Source organism: Chanodichthys erythropterus, chromosome 21 (genome assembly GCF_024489055.1).
Source record: "Chanodichthys erythropterus isolate Z2021 chromosome 21, ASM2448905v1, whole genome shotgun sequence".
In the NCBI taxonomy this organism is placed as follows: Eukaryota; Metazoa; Chordata; class Actinopteri; order Cypriniformes; family Xenocyprididae; genus Chanodichthys; species Chanodichthys erythropterus.
Genome location: NC_090241.1, coordinates 24,628,027 through 24,640,427, shown reverse-complemented (window position 1 = coordinate 24,640,427; position 12,401 = coordinate 24,628,027). Strand labels below are relative to the sequence as shown.

Here is a 12,401-nt window from a genome sequence, read left to right as displayed (position 1 = left end):
CCACTATATGGAGAAAAATCCTGGAATGTTTTCATCAAAAACTTTAATTTCTTTTTGACTGAAGAGAGAAGGACATGGACATCTTGAATGACATAAGGGTGAGTAAATTATCAGGAAATTTTAATTTGAAAGTGTAATATGACCGTAACCGTAATATGATCCAAACCATGAGTTTTGGGATTCATTGAACCACTAGTCATCATTATGAGATTAAATGTCAATTGTGACAAAAAGTCAAAAATGAGTCAAAAGAATTAGATAGTAAGTTAAAATTGAAGAAAAGTCAATGACACAGTCAAAATTTCAACTGTCAATTTCAAATGTATGTTATAATTGTGTCATCTTCAGTTTTTTTATTACCAAAGCATGTTTATTTTTTATGTGGTAGAAACAGGTTTTGGACTTTGAAAAGACCTTGGCACAGAAGCAGCATAAAAAGAAAGCAAGAGTTCAGTTACTAATGACTTTGTAGAAATAACAATTAATGTAATGAAAAGTGACCAATAATAACAGCGTTACCAGGATAAAGTAATTTCCTCAAGTAAACTTTAGCCAGAAATCACGATTTTTATTTGAAAATAATTAATTTGCCCATTACCACTGACACAACTCATCAATAAAAAATTAATCTGGAAGGCTCTGGGATGAGATCAAAGCAGCAGTTAAGTGTGTAATTGAAGATGCTAATGACAATAAGTAGATGTGTGTGCTGCAGGCGGTAAAGCAGCAGAGCACAACTAAAGCGGCTGCCAGAGCAGTGATGTTTCACCCACCTGAGGGGTTCCCAGACGCTCAATTAGAGGCACCAAATGCAGTGCTGTGTATTTAGCCTCCAAACGTTTCATCTTTGCATCCAGACGTTCACCTTCTGCACAAGTGTGGGATGTAGAGGGTTTATTGATATGTTTGAGGAATTGATCACATAAAGCATGCTAAAAATACTGAAGATCCTCAGCAAACATACATAAACATGAGCTTACCTTTAACGTGAACTCTTGGCAAGATGTTCTGGAAGGGCGCTGCATGCAACAAGTCACACACCTCCTCTTGAGACTACATGAAAAGAGAAAAACTCATTTCAGAAACGGTGGTTTGAAAGCCTGAGTTAAATTCAAATAAGCAGTCTGAGACAAGCTTCCAGTGCTGCTTTGACACGCACATGCATAATCGCAGAGTTTTTGTGCATTAATTTAGCTCTCAACATGACCAGGATAAATTGGTGAAGCACTGAAACCATTAATCCCTTGCTCAGTGTTCGTGGTTCTTTTTTTTTTCTTGTAACACTTTACAATAATGTTCAATTTCTTAACGTTACTTAATGCAATAGATGAACTAACAACTAACATTTTTTACAACATTTATTAATCTTGATTAATGTTTACTGTTCATGATACATGCACTAATGATAATGTTGATGATTTATACAACTGTAGGAGTTTAATTAACAGAAAAAAGCTAACATTAACACATGCTGTAAAAGTATTGTTCATTAACATTTCATGTTAGCTATTGTAATGTTAATGCATAGTACATGTTTTTTATGTTATATACATTGTTTTTATGATATGCATCTCTAAAAATAAACAAAAGGTACTTTAAAGCAATCATAGGTGAGCATGCTGAAGGAGTAACCATTAGTAAATGAGTGATATAGGCAAGAGAGATTAATATTTCATATAAATAATATTATGCATTTAGATAAATATTCTTCTATTTAACTGTACAAAAAATGCTAAATACCCTAACAAAAAAAAATGGCACCAAGTCAAAAAGGTGTTTTCAAAGCATGTCCGATTAAAGGATTAGTTCACCAAAAAATGTAAATTCTGTCATTTATTACTCGCCCTCATGCCGTTCCACACCCGTAAGACCTTCGTTAATCTTCGGAACACAAATTAAGATATTTTAGTTGAAATCCGATGGCTCTATGAGGCCTGAATAGGGAGCAATGACATTTCATCTCTCAAAATCCAAAAAGGTACTAAAAACATATTTAAATCGGTTCATGGGAGTACAGTGGTTCAATATTAATATTATAAAGCGACGAGAATATTTTTGGAGCGCCAAAAAAAACAAAATAACTTATTTAGTGATGGCTGATTTCAAAACACTGCTTCAGGAAGCTACGGAGCACAATGAATCAGCGTGTCGAATCTGCTGTTCGGAGCGCCAAAGTCACGTGATTTCAGCCGTTGGCAGTTTGACACGCGATCTGAATCATGATTCAATACACTAATTCATTATGCTCTGATGCTTCATGAAGCAGTGTTTTGAAATCGGCCATCACTAAATAAGTCGTTATTTTGTTTTTTTGGCACTCCAAAAATATTCTTGTCACATTATAATATTAATATTGAGCCGCTGTACTCACATGAACTGATTTAGATGTCTTTTTTAGTACCTTTATGGATCTTGAGAGAGGAAATGTCATTGCTCCCTATGAAGGCCTCAAGGAGCCATCGGATTTCAACTAAAATATCTTAATTTGTGTTCTGAAGATTAACGAAGGTCTTACGGGTGTGGAACGGCATGAGGGTGAGTAATAAATGACATAATTTTAATTTTTGGGTGAACTAACCCTTTAAGACTTGGCTCAGATTTCTATGGTAATCAGGTGCGGTTCCAGTAGATGGAGCCATGCAGTCACATACACCACTGACAGGAGCTATTATGGATGAGGCTGTTGACATTTAAATTAAAATGCAGAGAATTACATCTGACAGACCTGATTGCACCGAGTCTGACCTTGCCATCAGGCAGAGCAGGTACTTTCACACAGACACAGAGATTTTCTCTGGCAATGTCTACATTTTAAAAGACAACCCTTGATTGTTGACACTATAAAATTTGTAGTTTAATGGTGGTGGAAGACAGAATCTCTCTGGGTAACTTTCATAATTGTGACTAATGGCTGGCATAATTAAACAGCAGCTTATCACATCTGTGAAGAGCCTCCTGAGTGTCTGGATGAACGGCAGATATTCTCAACCGTGCTGCAGTGATGTTTCAGCCATTATGCAGTGAAAACCCAACAAACGTCTTTCAGATTTATTGGTTTATGATCATCATTAATTTTTGATAATAAAATGTAGAATCGAAAAGGCACACATGGACAAAACATGTTATACTCCACTTAAAAGCCATTGAATTATTGTATAATTATAATAACAACATACTGTTTTGGATCTCACATTATTGAAATATATCTAGGTGTTAAATTGGGACTTTAGACGTGGGGGAACTCGTATACTAAAATATCACCTAAATATAGTTTTCCTCATACATAAATTAATTTTAAACTAAAGTTGGAGATGCCAACTACCCTAGTAAAAAGAAAATATGTGGCTGAAGTCTAGCAGATTTCAGTCTTTGCCAAATTTTATTTATGCTGTCTTCATATGCTATCGGAAATTTCCTACTTCCCACTTCTGAAGTTGCGATTATGAGCTTGTTGTATTCAAGTGCTTTGTTGTTGGGAAGAACAGGAATCATGAAGGACACCTGGATTTTTCTTGGCTTTTTTTGTTGTTGTTGTTGTTGTTGTTAGGGAAAATCTTATTAAAGCCAAAAATGATATTTAGCGTCCAATTAATTTACAACCATATAAATATTCACTGCGCTATTTAGATAGTCAGCTTGCTGAAGATTATGGAATTTTGGTCAAATATAGGCTATTTTTCGCTTTGTGTAAAACATACAATACGCTTCAAATTATATATGTAAATATGCATTACTTTAACAATAAGACCAAGCAATGTAGTTGTTATGGAGAAAACTAATATAGAATAACAATCTCGTTCTTATCACCGCCGTGTTTAAAGTTATGACCCAGTTATAACTCGGGAACTTGGGTATCTAAATTATCCCCAAACTTCCCAGTGGTAAATACGACTTGAGATGGCGTTCATGTCCAAACTTTAATGAGGAAACTCATATTTATGATAATTCCGATTGCACGTGAAGGCAGCATTACTTTGTGCAGCAAGCTGTACTTTGGATTTATTTGTGCCCTAAAGGGGATAAACTCATTAACAATTTACAAATCAACCCTAAATCACATTCAAAGTTTGCAAGCAGCCAAACGGCCTGTCTTTTAGATATAAAAAAGGTGTCAAAAGTATGTGATAATTCATCACTTTTGATTAAAGTTAATTGTTACCATTCAGACATTGAAAAGTACAAAAAATAAGCAGCAAAGTCAATGCTTATTTGTCAAGCGTTGTATAAGCGATGCGACAGCATAACTATAACAGCAAGATCTCATTGGTTGTGCTTTTAAAGTGACAGTGTTGCGCAACAGAAACAACATCTCTACACCAAAAAAGGCCACGCTCATGCAGCTGGTGTGATCTGTAACCTGTTAATAATAGACATTTAATCAAATGTGCACTACTTTCATGTACAGTATGAAATAAACTCTACTATGTACGACCATTCATTACTTTACACTGAGCATTGTTTTAGGGGCTGGATGTTCAAAAAAAAAAAAAGAGGGGGAAAAAAAAAGGTGAAGCTGATCTGCTTCTTAAAATGGTTGAAAAATGACAGTGCTGCCACATACAACACAATTGAAGATGTGTTCCCATGACAACAGTGTGTCAAAGTCAGACATTGTTAACACTGAGCAGGTTGCAGACTAAATGGAAGTCACCTGTTCTGTGTATAATATATTCCTTTTTCCTGTCATGGGTTCATGAATAATTCCCAAGTAAAAACGTAGAAATTCATTCATGATTGAAGACTTTAGTGAAGCTATGTTTCATGTGTCACTCATCTCAGCACAAAGAAAAGAACATAAAAGAAGCAACAAAAAAAAATCAAAAAAAAAAAAAAAAAAAAAAAAAAAATAACAAAAGATGATGTTAATAAGTTAAGCTTACTACCCACACCACACTCTTTACTGTAAGAAAAATGTGTCAAAACCACATTATCAGTCTACTGAAAAAGATGTTTGGTGGTGGCACGTGCATGTTAACCGACACTTTGCTTAGCTTATGTGCTGAAAGGGGTAAAAAAAAAAAAAAAAAAAGGATATTCTTACTTGGGTTAGAATTTCTTTGTTTAAAGAAAAGTTGATGGCAAAGTAGGATTAGTCAGTAACATTTTCAAGGTAGTATGGTGCGAGTGGTTAGAGATGATGTTGACAGCAGAGTTGTATCATACCAAGCTCTGTTCACTCAGAAGGCAGAAGAGCACCGCATTTCCAACTTCCCTCAGGTTCTGGAAGCACACGGTCTTCAGTTCAGCATACTCCACAATGTCTTTCAACTGGTGGTGAAAGAACTCCAGAATTCCTGCATCCAGGACACAAAATCATGCATTACAGTAATGACAGCTTCATTTTGTTTTAGGAAATGTTTAAGTATCTTACAAAGTATTCCTCTAGACACCTACTTTGCAATGTGCGAATATGAATATATATATATATATATTTATTTATTTTGTTAGGGCCGTCAACATTAACGCATGCAATTAATTCAAAATCTTTAATGAAGGCGAATTGCCATATTCTGTCCTTCCATTTAAAGTGGTGCATTTATTGCCCTCTTTGATATCCAAATCAGTTAAATCCTGTAACGTGAGTGTCATAAAACGTAGTCAACTGTGGGACATGCTTGATATTAAAAAGAATTATGAAGCTGCGCATTAACTTATGAAAGAGTACTCGCGCTCTTCCTCAGGTGGATTTCTGTGCACGCGCTCCAAGACAGAGCAAAACACGGGCAAGCAACATTTAGGCTACCTACTTTGGGCAAAAATCAAATACACACAAAAATATGCCAGATATTCTCATAAACCGTCAGTTACATCTTAAGTGAACAAACAAGTAGGAAAGAAATCGGATGCATGTCAGTATATTAGATCTTTGCATTTGCTCATAAAGTGAAAGCAGCCTAATATTTCTGTGTGTGTGTCATTAATGTTAAACAACAAAAGAAAAAAAAATTACCCACTGCTCTTGACTGAATAACTTTAGAATTAGTGTAGGCCTATATTTAATATAGAGTGAAGATAATGCAGTGTTGTACAGTGTTTTGTTGACTAGAAAGATAAGCTGACCATAAATGTCAGAATAAGTTGTGCTGTGTCTTAGATTTGGCAATCAAAGGAAATGACTGAAATTGTCCAATCTGTCTAATTTCATTTGCTGTATATAGCAAATGACAAAGTACGTGTTAAGATAAATAGTGTAAGCTCAATTCCGTAAGTGTGCGAATAATCACACAAAAAGGGTACGATTAAAAATGTTAATCTATTGACAGCCATAATATATATATTTGTGTGTGTATATTCAATACTGATTTCTGCATCCACATTTTGTTGTTTCATCCCCATATATTCAATCTTCAAAATGTATGAAGAGACATGTATCTATAGTGACTTTTTAAGTTTACTTTTCTTTTGTTATGTCTGTGACTGCCAAGACTCCAAGAATACGTATTAATCTTACAAGCAAAAGCTTTTAACTACATACACCGACCCTTTGCCATTTTCTACCCTCTGCTTTTTTCTCTCTCCCTCTCTATTCCACCCACTTAATTTCATTCTTTCTTTCATTTTTTTTTTTCTCCAATCTGTCTGAAGCCCACATAATCAGACACAGTCATGATTTCAGCATGGAGTGCACCCTCTCAGTATGGTCACCCAGAATGTAATAACAAACAAAGAGAGAGGGAAAGATGGTGAGAGGCAATTACCAAACCTTCTCAAGTCAAGGGGGTCTGATTAAGTCTTATAAAACACCCAGCATCTGCTGCATAAGCTCTGCTTAAAGCATCAATGTGTGAATGACACTGCAGACTGACAATCTGCCCAGCAGCACAGTTGGACTTACCAAAGCTTAATAATTTAGTGCTTATCTTCTATTGGGTGATATTTACACAGGGTTAGAGTTCCTCTCTTGGGTCAGAAAATAAAAGGCTTATATAGGAGTGTGGTTTTCACCTGGTGAGCCATACTCATGGCGAGGCAAACGGCATATTTTGGGCATCACTTCCATGAGGGTCTTCACATACTGCAGGATGGTGCCCTGAAGCTGCACCGGAAAGAACAAGACGATGAGGAGATTTCAGCAAAAATGTTTGGTGATACGGACACATCCTGAAAATGACATTCTTTATCCTTTAAAGAAAGATTAGTGGTTCAAAACGTTTGCTCCAACAATGATCTGATCAATTAAGATTCTTTATAAATGATGTGATGCATCGTGAAATCAGAAATTTGGTATACACCGTATCATTGCATGCATTCCTGGGAATCGAACCTATGACCTTGCTTGTTGCTAGCAACATGTTTTAAACCACTAAAATTAAAGGCATCACTTGAGAAGCTCTAGTAGGAACATGGTCTGACATAAATACAAAATAAAACATGCATTTCCTCTCACATGTTTGAGATCCGTTGATTAAAAAAATAGATTAATGTCTAGTATCTTGCAAAAGCCCCCAGATCTCCATACACAAACTTCAATTTGCATGCTCGTGCACGTACCAGGCTTTTGACGACCTTTAACAGCTCTTCCATCACAACAGCGATTCCCTGGTATCCCAGAAGTCTGCAAATAGCCTTAATATGCGGAGGTCCCAGGAAGTTCCGGTAGAGGCCATATATGCTACTGTATGCCAAATTCAAGGCCTGAATCATCATGAAAAAGAAAAGAGAGCATGTTAAGAAATGCATGGAGCAAAGCTGAATAGTTGATGTTAAGGCATAGTTTGATTTGTTAGTTACTACTCTTTGTATGTCTATATGTAATTAAAATAATAGCAGAACAGTAAATGTTACAAAATTAAATAAAGTCTCCTCCCTTAGTTCATTACAGGGAAAAACAATCAAGATATTCATCAAAAAGATAAAATGTAAACATTACCCAAATGCTGTCACAATGTAACAAAGGGTGTGTAATATATATATATATTTCAATCATGACATCTTTTGAAATAATTTTAACATGTTAATAAATATGGCAATGTTCTACTGTTGTTGTTTATTACTGCTGCTGCAGAGCAAGTATGGGCTTGTCAGTACAATAGATACACAGACACGCTGCTCTGGCTCTCAAGGACTAGAAGGACTAAACACTTTACAAAGTGCCAATGATTTTCTTATAAGCTTCCTTTGTTTATTGGTGTCACGTTAATAAGCCAAATTAAAATATAGTTTTTAAACAGCAAACAATGAGTAGTAACGAAACTGGAAAGAAACAAGTTTCCTTCTGTTTTTCAAATTAGCTAGCAGTACTTGCAAGTTGACCGATTAAAGATTAATCATAAATGCATGAGCATACATGTCCGTAGGTGTTGTGGCAGTGACTCAGGGGAGACAGGTCACCAGTCTGAGGGAGTAATTGAGATCACAGTGGGGGAGGAAAAATGCCATGTGTTCCTCCAATGATTGAGTGAGAAAGGATGCGTAAGAGACAGAGGACAAGCAAGAGAGTTCAAGCTCTCCCAGCTGTAATTCTGTTTAAAATGCACTCTACGCAAAACATTGATGTGTCGTCTCCCTCCTCCCCATAGCACTCTCTCTCTGCTTTATGTGCCGTCTGCTGTTCTAATCAGATAGAAGAGCTTTTCTGTGCAGCGGTGTGGATGTGGAGCTCTTTCTGAAGCAGACTTGAGCCATGCCAAACAGAGAAAGCCACAGGTCACACTCTCTGAACGCTTCAGAGGGATTCTGTCAGCAACAACGAGACGATCTATGAAGTGACCCTTCTCATTTCTTACGGTAAGGTTTTTGCTCCTTTACCTCTCGATTTCAGTTTTGCCAGAGACACCTGTGTCTCTGTTAGACTCCCAAAGATTTATTTTTTTTTTTTTTAAATGGGTGTGAATTACCTGTAAAGAATGGTAAAAGACCAATTTAGGCAAGCACTGTCTGAAAATACTACTAAAGAGAAATCTTTAGCAGCTAAGCAGATCTGAAACAGATTGGAAAGACTGACAGGTGTGTAGAGTGAGAGGATACACATTCTGTTTTCCTCAGACATGAGAGACTTGTCTGAGTGTTATTGACACTGTGCTTCTGGAAGATGCAAAATGATTAGTGTTCAAGCTCTCACACGGTCCTGACTGTCAAGTAATTACAGTGCAAGTGTGTAGCGTAAAGGTTCACCACTCATCCACACCAATGTGGTGATTTATTGATTGAGTTGATGGGCTTCAAACAAACCAAAGTATGGCAACTATTAAGAACAAAATAATACACATTTTAAGCCAAAGATAAATATCCAGAAATCTCTTTCTGCTCTCTAAGAGTTGAAGCAGAGGATATCAGAAATAAATAAAAGTTTACAAATATAGAAATTAAAAATTAAAATAAAATCATCATGTATCAGTGTTTGACCATGCATAATCGATGGTCGATCTTAAAACAGTGAACAGTGAATAAATAATAATTTGTTATTCCATGACATTTATATAATTTTAACCTCAAAACTATATTTATTGTGCTGTAATGCCATTCAGTGACTCGAGAGAATCCCTTAAGAACTTCTCTCTTGGCAAGGGGATATATGGATGTAATGTCAATTGGAAATTCACATAATCCTGCTTTAGATACCTTCACCTAGTTTTGGAGGGAAAAAAAAAAATTAGATACAAAGTAATCAAGGCAGATAAATAAAAAAATCTGTCCTTGTACTCAATAACCTGGTGCTTTTCCCCAGTAGATAAATCTGCTTTAGCTAACACCATGCTAGAGCAGGGCAAATGTACTTGAATGGAGAAGAAAATTGAAATGACAAAAGAGGATATAACCATGAAAAATCTATCTTGTGTTACATACTCAACCATTTCAATGTTAATTATCACAATTTGAAAAACGAATTAGACAGAAAATAACAAAAAGTACAGAAAAAAGATACAAATGTTAGTCTGTATAGACTACAGTAAATGGCTAAAACATCTGCTGTCTATAGAAAAGCTGCAGGTTTTTGATATACTCACTCAACCATCAGTATTACTGATTAATTCCTTTGACAAAGACCTTCAATTCAAAATCAATTTCAGTTCTGAAACCAATGATTGAAGTTTTCCAATTCTTTAAAAACATGTTTTTATGCCAGAAGCAAGCCTATTTGTAATGTATTATTAATGTATTACCATGCCTACCAATGTATTATCATGCCTTGTTGTGCCACATTCAAGGTTAGAAATTATCTGAAATCAGAATACATGTTTTCATTCCCATCTATTCTTCCAGATTCTTCAAAATCATTGCATGACATCTCAAACCAGTCTTCATCATCAAACTGTGCGTGCATAAGAAAGTCTTGACCTAAAAGACAAACTCAACATGACTATCGCCATTCAGAACATCACCGCTACCTCTGCCATCGTCAGCTGGCCGTCTTCTCCAGGCTGTGTGGACACGTTCTACAGCGTCATGTATCACCCTAACTGGAACAGCCTTCTGATGGGTTACACACGCAAGAGTTTTCTGCGCGAGGACAGGGTTCCCGTGAGCCAGACTTCTACCAGTCTGGGCAACCTTAGTCCTCAGACCACATACATCCTCTGCGTCACCTGCCAGTCTGCAAATCCCACCAGAGAGCAGTGCCAAGTCTTTAGTACCCTAGATGAGGGCACTGAGCTCGGGGAGAGCAGCAGGGAGCTAGCAATGGGAGTCTGGCTGGCCAGCAGCATTCTCTTGCTGATCATTGCTGTGGCTCTGCTTTGGGGATGTCTCCATACCATGTGTCCAGCAAAGAGGAACCCAAAAAGAGGTAGCCAGCCAGGTCCGAACCCTCCACACCTGGCTCTGACCCCCATGGGTGGGAAGATGGGAAGTGAAGGAAGAAAAAGTCTATACATGCCCGGTTGCAGCGAGGAGGACTTTCACAACGCAACAGTAATCGAGAATCCTTTTCGAGTCGAGCATGGCAGAGAAATGGCAAACGGAAGTCGTGAACTTCAAACATCGAGTAATAAACAAAAATTTGGCCCCGAGTCAGAATAACCAGGCTGCCAAATTGTCACTGTGACATACAGACCCTCGAAATTAAAACTATTAGAACCTACACAATGAGGACAATAACTGGGGGGAAACAATTTTGAGGGAATGAGGCTCAGGCAGCTGGGCTAGGCTGACCAGGTTTAATTAGCATTTAAATGTCAGATAAAAACATCTTTAACTAATCAACCAGACTGAACAGAATCAACTGAAGGAGGCCCCTGAGGTTACACTGTAATTCTATAGACTTTAAGGTACGCAAAGAGTAATATCTATCTATCTATCTATCTATCTATCTATCTATCTATCTATCTATCTATCTATCTATCTATCTATCTATCTATCTATCTATCTATCTATCTATCTATCTATCTATCTATCTATCTATCTATCTATCTATCTATCTATCTATCGCCCATTATTACTATTTTTTTATTAATTTGTTATAAAAAAAATTCCCCCCACTTTGAAAATTATAATTTTACGCTTAAATAGTACCAAATACACACAAGATTAAGATTCCTGTGTGATTAAGATATATGTGTGTAATGTATATACAAGTGTTTTTTGAGGGTTTTTTTTGCATTTAATGTCTCTGTGAGTAGATAGTCTCTGTGCATTCATTGATATCCTCTGCTTGAAATGTATCTTGCTTAATAAAAAACATTTCCCTGTATGTTATGGTTTATGAGAGGCATATTGTAACTGCATGTGAACGATGGAGATGTAACTGATCTAGGTGTGATATTTAAACTCATTCAAACCTACCTTTGAGCCATACAGGTATTGTGGCTGGGCATTGGGAGGCTTGTCTCTTTGAAACTCTTGTGAAAACGGCAGTACAGTGCGAACAAATCTAAAAGAAAAGGTTAAAAAAAAATTAGATTTTTGTATTATTGGGTTTGTCACCCAGTTATTGTCATCTGTTCAATCAGGCAGCGCTCAGCATGTCCACTCTAGCCCCATTCACAGGTAACAATACAGTGGAAAAACTCATCACACAAGTCAAATCACAGCTTTCAGAGTAACATGTTTCTAAGGAAAAAAAATGCCAAAAAAAGATTGCAAAATTCTGTGCTGGTTAAAGTAATTTGAGTTTGTATAAAAGGAGTAGGTGAGAAGTAGCATCAGCGTGCTCTGTGTATCTACCCATCACTCTAAGAGTCACCTGAGAATCAACTAGACACAATGACTGAATGTCATTCACCCTTTATCAAAAATAAATAGATAAATAAATAAATAAATAAAGAAGGTCTTCTCAGAGGTGAGCTGGAACCTTACTTACTGCCCGAGCTGAAGCTAATATTGTGTCTCAGTTTCTGAAATCTTAAAAAAAAGAGGCGTAACCCACAAGGATGGCATCCTTTCTACCAGTTATAAGCAGTATTGAGACCACAGCTGAACCCTGATGGTGTCAGTTCATTTTGATACTATATGGCTCTATATGG

The 12,401-nt window shown here is 36.6% G+C and overlaps 2 protein-coding genes across 6 annotated transcripts in view; one reads left to right on the top strand and one right to left on the bottom strand.

The window, feature by feature from the left end:
- cyfip1 (cytoplasmic FMR1 interacting protein 1) overlaps positions 1–12,401 on the bottom strand; it is a 40,756-nt gene that overhangs the window by 2,939 nt on the left and 25,416 nt on the right. For all 5 annotated transcript variants that reach the window (XM_067374671.1, XM_067374673.1, XM_067374670.1 and 2 more), the window contains 6 exons: positions 11,722–11,809; positions 7,492–7,635; positions 6,946–7,036; positions 5,164–5,294; positions 981–1,053; positions 774–868 (listed from right to left, as the gene is read on the bottom strand). In XM_067374671.1, the coding sequence (XP_067230772.1) occupies positions 774–868; positions 981–1,053; positions 5,164–5,294; positions 6,946–7,036; positions 7,492–7,635; positions 11,722–11,809 (622 nt within the window). The remainder of the gene's footprint in view (positions 1–773; positions 869–980; positions 1,054–5,163; positions 5,295–6,945; positions 7,037–7,491; positions 7,636–11,721; positions 11,810–12,401) is intronic.
- Positions 7,654–11,711, top strand: LOC137011647 (fibronectin type III domain-containing protein 9). Its single transcript, XM_067374681.1, has 2 exons — positions 7,654–8,727; positions 10,204–11,711. Exon 2 carries the CDS (start codon positions 10,297–10,299, stop codon positions 10,957–10,959), a length of 663 nt encoding a protein of 220 aa, XP_067230782.1. The 5' UTR covers positions 7,654–8,727; positions 10,204–10,296; the 3' UTR covers positions 10,960–11,711.